At 45.0% G+C, this 12,721-nt stretch overlaps 1 protein-coding gene across 1 annotated transcript; it reads right to left on the bottom strand.

Annotated features, from left to right (window-relative positions):
* Positions 1 to 7,701: 7,701 nt before the first annotated feature.
* Positions 7,702 to 10,970, bottom strand: LOC122930666 (putative gastrointestinal growth factor xP1). The gene is made up of 3 exons (XM_044284194.1): positions 10,865 to 10,970; positions 8,077 to 8,220; positions 7,702 to 7,839 (listed from the first exon to the last, which is right to left on the bottom strand). The coding sequence occupies exons 1-3, from the start codon at positions 10,944 to 10,946 to the stop codon at positions 7,826 to 7,828; spliced, it is 240 nt and encodes a 79-aa protein (XP_044140129.1). The 5' UTR covers positions 10,947 to 10,970; the 3' UTR covers positions 7,702 to 7,825.
* Between the last annotated feature and the right edge of the window lie 1,751 nt (positions 10,971 to 12,721).

The raw sequence follows: 12,721 nt of genomic DNA, 5'->3' as shown, positions 1-12,721 counted from the left end.
TTCGCCCGTCACGCCGATGACTTTGGCTGCACGGATGCTATCACACATGAGATACCGACGGGGGACACTCCTCCAATTCGTGAAAGATATTGGCAGATTCCGCCCAAGTTGTACCAGGAAGTGAAAACGTTGTTGAAACAGATGATAGATTCCAGAGTGGTGCGGGGTAGCCAGAGCCCTTGGGCGGCCCCAGTGTGCTTGTTAAGAAGAAGGATGGCGCTAATCGGTTTTGTGTGGATTACCGGCGGTTGAATGCATGCACCGCGTGAGACTCATATCCTCTGCCATATATCGAGGAGTCTCTGACTGCTCTAGGACGAGCCAAATACTTATCTACCTTGGACCTGGTGAGCCGGTACTGGCAAGTACCAGTGGCCGAGCAAGACAAGGCAAAGACGGCGTTCATACTCCCCATGGGACTATTAGAATTCAACAGGATGCCATTTGGGCTCACTAATGCCCCGGGGACCTTCCAGCGGCTGATGGAGAGATGCCTGGGAGACCTGAATTTTGAAGCCACTCTGATATACCTGGATGATATCATTGTATACTCTGCTACTTTTCAAGAACACCTGAATCAGCTAGGACAGGTACTCGAGCCATGGCCTGAAGGTAAAGCCAAAGAAGTGTCATCTCTTCAAGAGGGAGATTGAGTACTTGGGCCATAGGGTGTCCCAAGACGGAGTGTTGCCGTCCCAAGACAAAGTGGCTGCAATACGACAATGGCTAGTGCCCAGAACCCTGTGGGAGTTGAAGGCCTTCCTTGGACTGACCGGGTACTACCTGCAGTTCATCAAAGACTATGCCAAGATAGCGGGCCCTCTGAATGAGTTGTTGAGAGGAACGGCTGGGCAACCCAAGGGCCAAAGTATTCCCTGGGGGCAGAAGCAGGAAGAGACCTTCCAGGCCCTGAAAGAAGCTCTGACATCGGCCCCCATATTATCTTATGCCGACTTTGATAAACCATTTCTCTTATCTACTGATGGCAGTCTCTACGGACTTGGGGCAGTCCTGTCGCAGGTACAAGATGGACATGAGAGGGTTATCGCCTACACCAGTAGATACTTGTGAGAGACAGAGCGAAACCCCCACAACTACAGTTCCTTCTGGCTAGAACTCCTTGCCCTGGTGTGGGCCATGGCGGAGAAGTTTGCGGGATATTTGACAGGAGCTAATATCTTTGTACGGACTGATAACAATCCCCTGGCCCATCTGGACACTGCCAAGTTGGGAGCCCTGGAGCAACGCTGGGCAGCTCGCCTTGCAAAATATGACTTCTCAATTCGCTACCGTTCCGCTAGGGAGAACACTAATGCCGATGGCCTGTCTAGGGTTACTTTTGAGACCCCAGTAGGGGATGCGATAAACAAAAATAAGAAGATGAAACTCCGGATTTCCGCAAGTTCGTTCTGCCCACAGTTGCGGCCCAGACAAGTGGGGAGGCCCGTAAGCTACCCAAGGCATTGAGGAGGACTAATGAGGACTTGGGCCGATTACAGGATGAAGATGTTGGACTGCGGCAGATGAAAAGCTGGGTAACCCAGTGAAGGAAGCCCAAAAAAGAAGTAAGGGCTGACCTGGATGCCAAGATGAAGTCTGTTCTACATCAATGGGACAGACTGGTAAAGCACGGAACAGAGGGCACCCCTTCAATCTATACAGACCAAAGAACCGCTGGAATTATTGATGATAGACTACCTCCTCGTGGGACAATCATCAAGAGGTCCACAGTACTGCCTGGACATGGTTGACCACTTGTCACGGATGGTGTTGCAGAAAGCTGGAACTTATAAACAAACATCCGACTGGCTTGATCCCAAACTAAGGAGCATATGGGTGAGCCCTATAAAACCCCTAGAGCTCTCCCTGACTGCTATGCCCATGCAAAGGTCTTAATGGTAGACAATTGCATGCCCTCGTACCTTATACTATGTGACACCTGAAAACCCTACAATAGTGAGTGGACACGACCACCGGCTCCCTGCACTTAAATACGAAGTCAGGGTCACCTACAATCAAGTCAGCAAGAAAACACAAATAAAGGAAACAGACTTATCTGAGGAATCAGGAGCAGGAGCCTCCAGCAGTGAACACAATCCAGGAAGAAGTATAAACCGCAAAGTGAGGCAGTATGGGAGGGAATATAAAGGGAGACAATCAGTGCAAATAGATGACAGCTGGGAGAAGAAAAGGAGATAGAAAGTGAAACCAAAACAAAGAACATCATACAACAGGTAGAGAAGAACGTCTGCCAGATCTTCTCACAGAGCTGGCGGTGACACCACTTCTCCAAGTTTGCAGTAGTCTCCCCAACTCGGGATCAGACGGCTGAGTCCGCAGCACATAATATCTGTCAGGATTTTATCCGGGTCTGCGGGTGTCCAAAGCGGATCCTCTCAGATCAAGGGGCGTGATTTCAAGGGAAAATAATGAGGAGCTACACCGACTGTACGGTATTAAAAAATCCCTAATGACCCCCTATCATCCCCAAGGGAATAGGGCCTTTGAGCACTTCAACTGCTACAAATGCTGAGAACACTAGAGGAAGACAAGAGGGCACACTGGCCTGATTACCCGCTGGAACTAGTCTAGGCCTACAATAATCGGGTCCATACCACCACCGGTTACACCTCGTATATGTTACTGTTTGGGAGAGCTGGTAGAGAAATCGTTGAATTGAACCTGGGACAGCCAGAAGACCTAATGGAGCGATCAACCACCTCATGGGTGAAAGAACACCGTCAGCGACTCCAGGCCATCCGCCATTTGGCAGGCCAGCGGTTACAGGAGAGAACTCATACAGACCATCATCCAGTCCAAGAGGTGCCACTGAAGCCTCGAGACTGGGTCCTGGTACGAGAGAAACGCCCCAGAGGCAAATAGAGTGAGCATTGGGAAGTACAGCCATACAAAGTGATCAAGAGAGTGTACCCTAATGGTCCGGTTTACAAAGTGCAAGTTGAAAATGAGGAGTTCGCTTAACGGACTTTACATAGGAATATGCTACGGCCATGCCGGTCCGCAGATCCTGCACCTATTCAGAGGACACCTTCTCCTCCTGCCCCATACTCAGAATGTGTTATCTCGGATGGAAACGAATGTGAAGACTGCTGGACCATTCCTGACACTGCGGAAGGTCCCCAGGCCGTAGGTGATGAGGCTCCTGCTACAGAACCACTACCGTCTCTGAGGAGGAACCCGCGACCACACCCAGATCTCCTGCTGTAATGGAAGAGCCCAGGTTAACAACTCCCAGTGGAGAAAGTCAGGTCTAGCAGATAGTCAAGACCTCCGGAGCTCCAGTAGGTCTACTGCAGGGGTTCCTCCAAACAGGTAGGCTGCTGACGAGTTCATTTGGTCTGCCTGTAGGTATTGTGGACAATATTGTACTGCCGTTTAAATGTTCCATTAACCCCTGTATTTTCCATGGACTATATAGTGAGGCCGAGGACGGCCACCTTTAAGTGGGGAGGCATGTAAGAGGCAGCACTGAATCAACCAGCAGCATTTCCAGCACTTATATCTATGCAGACTGTCATGTTTCCCTCCGGCCACCAGAGGCCACTGTGACTAAACAGGAACCTGAGTTGTGCTGGCCAGAGGCTAAGAAAGAGTTAAGAAGTTTTTCCCGGGCTCTTCCAGAAGTTGCTGGGGGCCTTGCTGAGATAACAAGGAGAGATGGACTGCTGAGAGATAACAGTAAAAGACTGCAGCAGCAGGAGGCTATATTAGCTGAGATTTTCCTGACAGCTGTGGAGCTGCACACAGAGGACTTCACTGTGTGCTCCAGAGGAGTGGGACCATGTGTAGAGACCAGCCGGCTCCTTCCAGCCAGAGCTGGAACTAGGTGGAGATATGCATCTGTTGTGACCAGAGAGAGAAAGACAGACAAGCAAGCGACCGGACCTGGATCCAGACTGCATCTTATTGTACCCAGGAGAATCTGCAGAACTGTGAATGGCACCGGTGCTCATCTGGGATAGGTTGAAGAGTCAGGGACAGTCAGTGCACTGTAGAAGCGTCCCCTGGATAGCAGGGCTAGATAGGTAATTAGTAGTGAGAGTAGCCTGCAAGCTGACTGCTTGATGTTTAGTTCATTCTGTGTATATGCCTAACTCCATTGCCATTGTTGTTGATTTATGTTCACCTGTTAATACCATTCCTGTCTTTGGTGCGGTGGTACTGTATTGTTACTCAGGTTTTCCGGCAGTTTCATTTTGCTCCTTAATAAAGCCGGTTTATCCTCAGTCTCCTTGTCCGCTGTACTGTACTTGAATCCTGCTTTGCGATCTCTCCCTCCTCTGACCGCTACACACACACAAACAACTACTGGGCCACGGGAATGACGGGAACTTATTACCCTTACATTCGTTCTGTGAGTTGCCTTGATGTTTAGAATGGCGATTCAGCACTGTGCCACAGCAGCCGCCCAGACGTGTCGCTTCTTCTCCTTCTTCTTCCACTGTGCGCAAGCTCTGCCTCCTGTCATTGCGCGGGCCGCATGACACAGCTTCACGGGCCGGATGTGGCCCGCGGGCCGTAGGTTGGGCAACACTGCTATAGAGCATTGCATTTTAATGTTAGTGCTATACTGACAGTGACCAGCAGTCGGTGCCAGAGAGGCATAGCCTGCTGGAAAACACTCAAGGCTGGCTTAAAGGGATTCTGTCACCAGGATTAACGATATGGAGATATTTATATGTGCCCATTAGACTTAATGCAGTGTTTCCAATCATCCCTCTGTTTTTGACCTGTGTGCCTTATATTCTTATAAAAATCGATCTTATTCATATGTCAATCACCTCTGTCAGGAGCCCAAGAGGTTGTCCCACGATCTCCTAGAGCCCAGCACCGCCCATCGATCCGGAGCCCAGCACCGCCTACTACTTTATATTCACTGGACTATCCCGACGTCATGTTATCTCTGTGGCGTAGTCTCACGCAGGCGCAGTGGACACTGTAGTCTGCACCCGTGCGGACTACTGGCATCAGCTTTGACTTGTCCACTGCACATGCCCCGGCTCCCCTGACCAGGGTATATCTGTGCATTCAAAATGCCATCAATAAAAATGCACCTGTGTTTTCGTTGTCCATAACATACGCCTGCCCATACCATAACCCCACCGCCACCATGGGCCACTCGGTCCAGTACATTGACATCAGCAAACCGCTCACCCACACGACGCCACACACGCTGTCTGCCATCTGCCCTGAACAGTGAAAACCGGTACTCATCCGTGAACAGAACGCCTCTCCAACGTGCCAGACGCCATCGAATGTGAGCATTTGCCCACTCAAGTCGGTTACGACGACGAACTGCAGTCAGGTCCAGACCCCGAGGACGACGAGCATGCAGATGAGCTTCCCTGCGACGGTTTCTGACAGTTTGTGCAGACATTCATGGTTATGCAAACCGATTGTTGCTGCAGCTGTCCGGGTGGCTGGTCTCAGACGATCATGGAGGTGGACATGCTGGATAGGGAGATCCTGGGCTGGTGTGGTTACACGTGGTCTGCGGTTGTGAGGCCGGTTGGAAGTACTGCCAAATTCTCTGAAACGCCTTTGGAGACGGCTTATGGTAGAGAAATGAACATTCATTGCACGGGCAACAGCTCTGGTAGACATTCTTGCAGTCAGCGTGCCAATTGCACGCTCCTTCAAACGTTGCGACATTTGAGGCATTGTGCTGTGTGATCAAACTGCACATTTCAGAGTGGCCATTTATTGTGGGCAGTCTAAGGCACACCAGTGCAATATTAATGCTGTCTAATCAGCACCTTGATATGCCACACCTGTGAGGTGGGATGGATTATTTCGGCAAAGGAGAAGCGCTCACTAACACAGATTCAGACAGATTTGTGAACAATATTTGAGAGTAATGAGTCTTTTGTGTATGTAGAAAATATTTCAGATCTTTGAGTTCAGTTCATGCAAAATGGGAGCAAAACCGAAAGTGTTGCGTTTATATTTTTGTTCAATATATATATATATATATATATATATATTACTACAGGGGACAATATACTGCTACAGATGGATCTGGATAGATTGGAGTCTTGGGCAGAGAAGTGGCAGATGAGGTTTAACACTGACAAATGTAAGGTTATGCACATGATGAGAACATAGTCCTACCACTTTACACATCACTAGTCAGACCACACATGGAGTACTGTGTACAGTTCTGGGCTCCTGTGAACAAGGCACAAAAAGCAGAGCTGGAGAGGGTTCAGAGGAGGGCAACTAAAGTAATAATGGGAATGGATGGACTAAAGTACCCTGAAAGATTATCAGCATTAGGGTTATTTACTTTAGAAAAAAGACGACTGAGGGAAGATCTCTCCCATCATCTATTTATCCCCAGGACTGTGACGAGGGGACATCCTCTGCGTCTGGAGGAAAGAAGGTTTGTACACAAACATAGAAGAGGATTCTTTATGGTAAGAGCAGTAAGACTCTGAGTTCAAGAGGAGCCTGGATGTATTTATGAAGTTTAATAATGTTATAGTTATAGGTAGATTTCTGGTAATGTAGTTGATCCACTGAGATGTTCTGATGTCTGATTGGAGTCTGGAAAGCATTTTTTCCCCCTAAAATGACTAAATTGGCTTGTACCGCACATTTTTTTTTTCCTTCCTCTGGATCAACTTGCAGAATAACAGGCTGAACTGGATGGACAGATGTCTTTATTCAACCTTATAAACTATGTTATTTTGTTTAAACTATGTATTATCTACTGAGTGACACATCTCACACACACCATTTTTATACAGTACTCAAGAAAGAAAGAGAAAAAAAGACAAGAAGGTTCCGAAATCTGCATGGCTGAGCATTAGAGTCAGTAAGGTATCCTGCCATGTACGCTATTTAGACTTTACTGCAGTGAGGGGAATACTGTTCAGCCTGCACACTTGGACATAACTTGGTCATTTGTATCTTAAAAAACATGTATGCCTCAGTTGGGAATTACAGGCACGATTGCAAAATTGCCAGCCATAGATTCTACAGGAAAAGAATGGAGAAAGGAGGAAAGAGTGCAATAATTTCCATCCATACAAAACCATCTGGGGAGATTCACACTGTATACTGCGGGAACTGTGTTTTGCTACAAATCCCATCCTGCACTTCAGTAAAGATAGTCATTTAGGGCTCATGCACACAACCATAAAAAATACTGATCCCCAAAAAATACGGAAGACGTCCGTGTGCATTTCATATTTTGCGAAACTGAACAGCTGGCCCCTGATAGAACAGTCCTATCCTTGTTCGTAATGCGGACATATTGCAGAACGGACATATGGAAATGGAATGCATATGGAGTAACAGACCCATTGAAATGAATGGTTCCGCATAAGGTCTGCAAAAAATAACAGAAGGGACATGGAAAGCCTTGCACCCATACAAATACTCAACATCAGGGGAACCCCTGACTACCATCAGGCCCATCTTGCCCCATGTTGTTGTCCAAACACTACCATTCAAGTCTATGGGTCCATCAAAACAACTAAGCACTAGCACTATAATGGGGCCCATTTTGATATTTGATACGGGTGCCCCCTTTCTTCTATGTGCAATACCAATCGGAGACTCTGTGGAAGTATATAATGAAAACAAAAAATGCAAAATTGTGTCTTCATTTCCAATTGCAATTTTATTTCTTTACTTAAGTGCCTGGCTGTAATACATTTAGAAAGAGGGAAAGTCTTTTACGAGATAAAATCTGATCAAGGCAGAGAAAGTTCTCAGATTTTTACATCTATGCAGATATTAAACATGATGATGATTGTGTCTTCCACTGGCAGTGACCGGGTTGTTCATCAGAATCCAATTACAAGATGCATTCTAGAGAGAGAAAAAAGGAAAAAGAAACATAAAATTAGGACACAAAATATCTGTTTATAATCTCCAATCGGCTGTTTTTGGGACTCCCATAAAACGGAGAGAAGGCCACCTCTTCATTCACAGTGTCACCAGGGGACCCCCATTCTAGAGATAAGGAATATATCAGGAGGGAATACTATACATGCAAATTTTTATGGTCCTTTCCATTGAAAAAAAATAGAGGTTTTCAAGTCTTACCATCATCTGGGCGAGCGTAGAAGCACCAGATGGCATCTGGGGTGGGATCAAAGCAGCATCCCTTGTTGAAGCATTCGGAGGGTGTGATACCGGGTTCACCACAATTTACTCTTGCGACTGGTTGTACGTTACATTGCTCGTCAGCTGCAAAAATGATAAAAAGGTCATGTATCCATGATGTACTGGAAGCTCAATGTCAGGCTGCAGCTGTAAAGGATGCAGGCAATCTAGTTATAGTAATAGAATGAAACGAAGAGTCACATTTTTATGTTTCACTAATGGAATAACCTAAAAAAAACATTATATATACCGAATCCAGGGAGTGGGATACTGACAAACTGATCATGGCCACTCTCATGACCATGAATGAGCGCCATATTTGTGTTGGACTCCAACTTTACTAAATATGCACCAATACCTTCGCCCTTATGTCATTACACCCTTTATGTTAGAATCAAGAGTATCTTCCTTCTGGATATAAGTGGGTGTCAGCTTTTTTTTGAGGGGGACAGATGGTATCAAGGACTTTGTAATAGGGAGGGGTTAGGTGGTGGGGAGATTCAAACCAGCAAACAAGGCCCAAGGTGGCAGGAGTTCCTTGGGGGAAGGCTTATCTGGGGTAGTTGCAAGGGGCAAGGAGGACATAAAGGGGCAATGGCTCTGTAGGGAACGGGAGCATAAAACACACAGAAAGTAGAAGGGGCTCATTGGGGGCACTCCATGTCATGGTGGAATCAGGATGGAAGGAGCGTTGTGGAGGTGGAACGGGAAGTAGACTCAAGGTAACAGGAGCTCTGTGGTGGGCTCATGGTGTCAAGTAAATTTCTGTGAATGGAGGTCAGGGGGTTGGCACAAGGGAATCTGTAGGGTGAAAGAGGGGACACTTCAACTATGTTATGGGGTCTTTTCCTTTTAGCCATTGCGTATACTAAAGTGAAAAGCTCCTCAACTGTTTCGGCGGTAATGCCCTGAGTCGTAACTCAAAACCCTTGAGCTGCATCGCAAAATCTCTGCCAATGGTGCACCCACCATGGGCCACTTCCATTCCTGGGGTCTTCCTATGTGGCACCCCTGAGGACTCTTCCTATGCTGCACTACCCTATGAGCTGAATCCTGAAACGTCGTTTGTCAGACTACTTTCTGTTTAACCGTTTGAATATACAAAGCTTTATTTACACTCCGCTAAGGCAAACAGGCAGCGGCAAGAAGATCATTGATTAATTCTGTTTCTTCAACATTGTTTACATCTCCAATTAAACAAATTAGAGGGAGCGCTCTTTACATACTCGCATGTGCGCTGACTTATCTCATATCATCCCTGGGTTTAAATAAATAATTGTCATTTTAGCTTTAGGTCATGACTAATGGCTTCCTTTACATAAAATAACCTAAGAGGACGCTGACAACAAGAGGGGCCCCTCATCATGAGGGTATCTTATAGAAACCCCTGCAGTAAGGGGCGAAACTGTAAACTCAAAAGTGAAGATATTTGAAAAGCTCTTTGTTGCTCATAGCATCCAATCACAGAGCAGCTTCCATTTTATATTCTTCTCTGGGAAAATGAAAGCTGCGCTGTGATTGGTCGCTATTGAAAGACAGATTTACCTTTTGACAGTTTTCATAAATCAGCCATTTAATGTCTTAAAGGAGGCAGGAATTTGGCGTGCCCAGGAGGAAGGTGGAAGGGGATGGGGGAGGCACTGAACTCTTTCTTCTGTTCCCAACATGCAAAACACTACATTTTCTTGCAGCTACCATTGGGGGGAGCTCAGTGCAAATAAATTTTACAGCTTCCTTTGCAGTTGATGGCAACTGTATACATTCCTAAGCACTGAGCTCCCCCTAGTGGTGGCAACAGGCAGCCAGTTAAATAATGTACTGTGGGAAAGGAAGCAGGAGATTTATTAAAGTATTTATACCAGTTGTCTAGTGAGATATACAGTGATCAGAAGGAGTGTCATATTTATGAAGCACCAGTAAAAAAAAATTCAACACAGAAGGGGGTGATGCGGATGGCAACTTTTTATTATTAAAATAAATTGTACATTCTTTAGAAGTCTGAGGCTTTGTATTCGGCATTGCCTAGGAGCGTACTTGGAAATGGGGGTGGGGGGTGCGATACCAAGTTTTCCTATGAGGTCCTATCAAATCTGTGTATGTCCTTGCCCATAAGATTCTAACTAGCGGAGATCTAACATTTGGTTCTCCTAGAAAAGGATGCACACTGGTCCCTTCTGCTTATTCCCCCCACATCAGCACTCCCAGCATCACAGTCTGGGTCAATGGTACCCTATGCAAAGAATGGCTGCACATGGTAAAAATTTAAACTCAGTCTTGCCACATAGAACTGAACTGTTCCCCTAAGACATTCTTCTTCATATTTTTTGAAAGGAGCTTGAAAGTCGTTTTCATCCCTTTATCCCAACTACTTCACTTGTCTTCCCCCTTTCTCTTTAATGTCTTTGTAAGTTAAAAATCAGTGATCAACTATGATCTCTGTGTGTCCCTGGCAGAAACTGTTCAGTTTGCCCACAGAGCCCCCACAGGGGAAAATAAGAATTGCACTTTAGCCACTGAAATCGATGGGCTGATAATTTAATACACCAATGTGACAGGTTCTTCCGGGTGTGAGATGCTCTTTGTAGCTACTCTTAATTTTGATACCGTACATGATGACCCTTAGTGATCCCCCTTTATGAAGCCAACATTCCCGGATATGCATAATTTACTCTTTTTGACAAATCTAGAGAATCTCTTTAAAGCTGGTTGAATAAAATAAGTTACTTACTTAGTGCAGCCTGTCCATGTGCGGTGCTGAAGGACCCAACAATGAGGGCAATGGCAAATAAACAAAACACCTTGCAGTCCATGGCTGGTCTCGTCACTTGGTCTTGCCTGTGGAAGATTTGATTGAAATGTAGGATGGATGAGTCTCCGGGGGTTTACTTTATATTCCAAGTTGTTATTTGCTATCTCTTATCACATCGTGCCTATTAAGGCGAGTCCCTCTGAATACTGGGAAACACAATGGCCACCTGTAGTCGGTCTTTGCTTTGGCACGTTACGGGTCCAGTGAGTCACCAATCTACATCTTATCTGGAGTCATAAGTTGCCAATTTCAATATTATATTGGGTGGGAAATTCGAAGCAGCCCAAAATGTTTTGCAAGATCTATATGACACAGACATGGAATTCTATATATCTATGTGGAGTCAATATCTAGTGACGCAGATGGAGCATGGTTTATTCTCTCAGATGGTTCTTCTTAATATCAAATAAATGAACAAGCTAGTTAATTTACTTTGCATAAGGCAATATCTATGTCCAATTTTTCCTACTCCAAATCCTTACAGAGAGGTATGAATTAAAGATCCAATATGCATTCGCTATTTCCTATATATCATATAAGTCATAATTATCCGCCGTTTGATTTCATTTTATTTTATTTTATCATAGAGTCTAATTTTTACATTTTAAATTGAAATATGAGTGTATAATGTAATGTAAAGATTCATTCAAGAACACAGTAGTATGAATCAAAATGAAAACACCACGTACTCATATCCAATTTTAAAATGGAATAACTTCCACACGCAATCTGAATTATAAATTCTATACATAGAGGATGTTTGTATTGATGGAATGAACATATGGTGCAAAAAATGCATGAGCACAAAAAAGACGCATAAATAACGCATGCATAAAAAACGCATGAATCCATTTTAAAGAAAGAAATCCAGTTATCCATACTTTGGTGCTATTTAGCATATAAAAGGTGGAGGCCAACAGGTGATGCGACACCACTGATGAAGGGAAGGAGAGTTCCCGAAATGCGTATGGGCCGGATCGCACACCTGTAAGAGAAGCACCTCCACGAATACAAGCATGGCCATGCTGTAAAATTGGATTTAAGAATTTACAATAATCGCAATTATACCGAAGATATACTGTGTCTTTTCCATGCGACGGACGAGAATCCTGTTTACAAATCTCGCGAGATCTCGGGTAAGTCAGCTGCAGCTGAACGAAGTAAGACGCCGGCAGTGTCCCGCGCCGCCCGACTCAAGCTTGAAATATACCGTCCACAACGAGGGAGGTAAGAAGCTTTTTTATATAAGCTCAACATTCATAACGATCACGGGACTGCTCAATATTATTCAGCAAGCTGATGCATATGATCGGCACCCAACGTTTGGGAAACATATAGAAATATCCCAGTATATGCAGTCGATTCGAGACTGAATCAGGACATTTATACCATCTATCCATACTGATGTCCCAATGCCAGCCTACAAGAATTGTGAAATATCTGTGAAACAGAATTATAACCAGAGGTCTCCTGGATAGGAGAACCCAAGCCATTTCATTTTTCAAACGGATCTCCAGTATTACAAAACATTAATGATCATACAGTACTCTGGTATAAACAGACTACAGTATACTGTGACACAACCATCTTTACAATTGTACAACTTGTGGACTATTCAAAGTGTGTTCATTGTTCTATTGTTTTATTGTATTTTAACTATTGATTGACTCGATTTTTATTGATGTACATGTATCTACTTATATTGGGATTTAATTAAATTTTTAGCACTTTATGATCCAAATGAAGTGCGCTCGTCCATTATTTTAGTTTTATATA

Source organism: Bufo gargarizans, chromosome 3, assembly GCF_014858855.1.
Source record: "Bufo gargarizans isolate SCDJY-AF-19 chromosome 3, ASM1485885v1, whole genome shotgun sequence".
In the NCBI taxonomy this organism is placed as follows: domain Eukaryota; kingdom Metazoa; phylum Chordata; class Amphibia; order Anura; family Bufonidae; genus Bufo; species Bufo gargarizans.
The sequence above is the reverse complement of the archived record's forward strand: the minus strand, read 5'-3'. Positions and strand labels throughout refer to the sequence as shown.